Source organism: Passer montanus, unplaced genomic scaffold (genome assembly GCF_014805655.1).
Source record: "Passer montanus isolate IOZ18808 unplaced genomic scaffold, ASM1480565v1 scaffold5344, whole genome shotgun sequence".
Classification (NCBI taxonomy): domain Eukaryota; kingdom Metazoa; phylum Chordata; class Aves; order Passeriformes; family Passeridae; genus Passer; species Passer montanus.
The window spans coordinates 1-729 of NW_024370313.1; the positions used below are offsets into that span (position 1 = coordinate 1).

The 729-nt window shown below is 61.0% G+C and overlaps 1 protein-coding gene across 1 annotated transcript; it reads right to left on the bottom strand.

The window, feature by feature from the left end:
• Window positions 1–3: 3 nt before the first annotated feature.
• On the bottom strand, window positions 4–616 carry LOC120509813 (erythroblast NAD(P)(+)--arginine ADP-ribosyltransferase-like; the record flags this gene model as incomplete). The annotated part of the gene is made up of 1 exon (XM_039724920.1): window positions 4–616. A coding segment is annotated over exon 1 (590 nt), but the record flags the coding sequence as incomplete, so codon positions are not given.
• Window positions 617–729: the final 113 nt, after the last annotated feature.

Below are 729 nucleotides of genomic sequence, written 5' to 3' on the forward strand. Positions count from 1 at the left end.
CGGATTTCCACACCATGGCACGTGTGCACCTGGAACACCGTGTCTACCCCGAACTGCTGCGCAGTTTTTTCGCTCTGTGATGCCGAAGTGAATTGACCGAATCTGACAATGTCACCTTGCTCTGCCTTGAACTGGACCCCACGCACCCCCCGGTAAACGTTGTGACATCCTGATCCCCGTGTGTTCCTCAGTGTCACCAGGGCCTGGGTCAGCAGGAAATGCAGCGTTTTGAAGTGGAAATTGTCCCGGTATTCCTCGCGGGAGCGCCCGGCCGTGCGCACAGCCGCGTTGAACTCGCTGTACAGGTCATTCATCGTGTAGGCCATGAGGGCGATGGCCTGGGCTGGGGATGACAGAGGGGACAGAGGGGACCCCCGACTCTGCCACTTGGCTGTGGCCTTAGGCCAGGCCTGGGCAAAGAGAGGGTTCCTCTGGAACTCGGAGCTGTTGAGGGCTGGCAACGCCGCGGTCATGGCAGGGCCACAGCCTCGGTACTGGTCATCAAAGGAGTCCTGGGCCATGTCCAGGGTCACCATCTCAACGGCTGTGGTGGCCATGGCCAGCAGTGCCAGGGTCAGAGCCAGGGGAGCCATGAAGCGGAGAAGCCACAGGGGCCAGGGAGGGAAACTGGGGGACACAGAGGAGACACAGAGGAGACACAGAGGACAGTTCCTCAGTAAGGGACTTGGCAGGGGAGTGGGGTCAGCCCAGAGGCAAGGGAGGCACTCC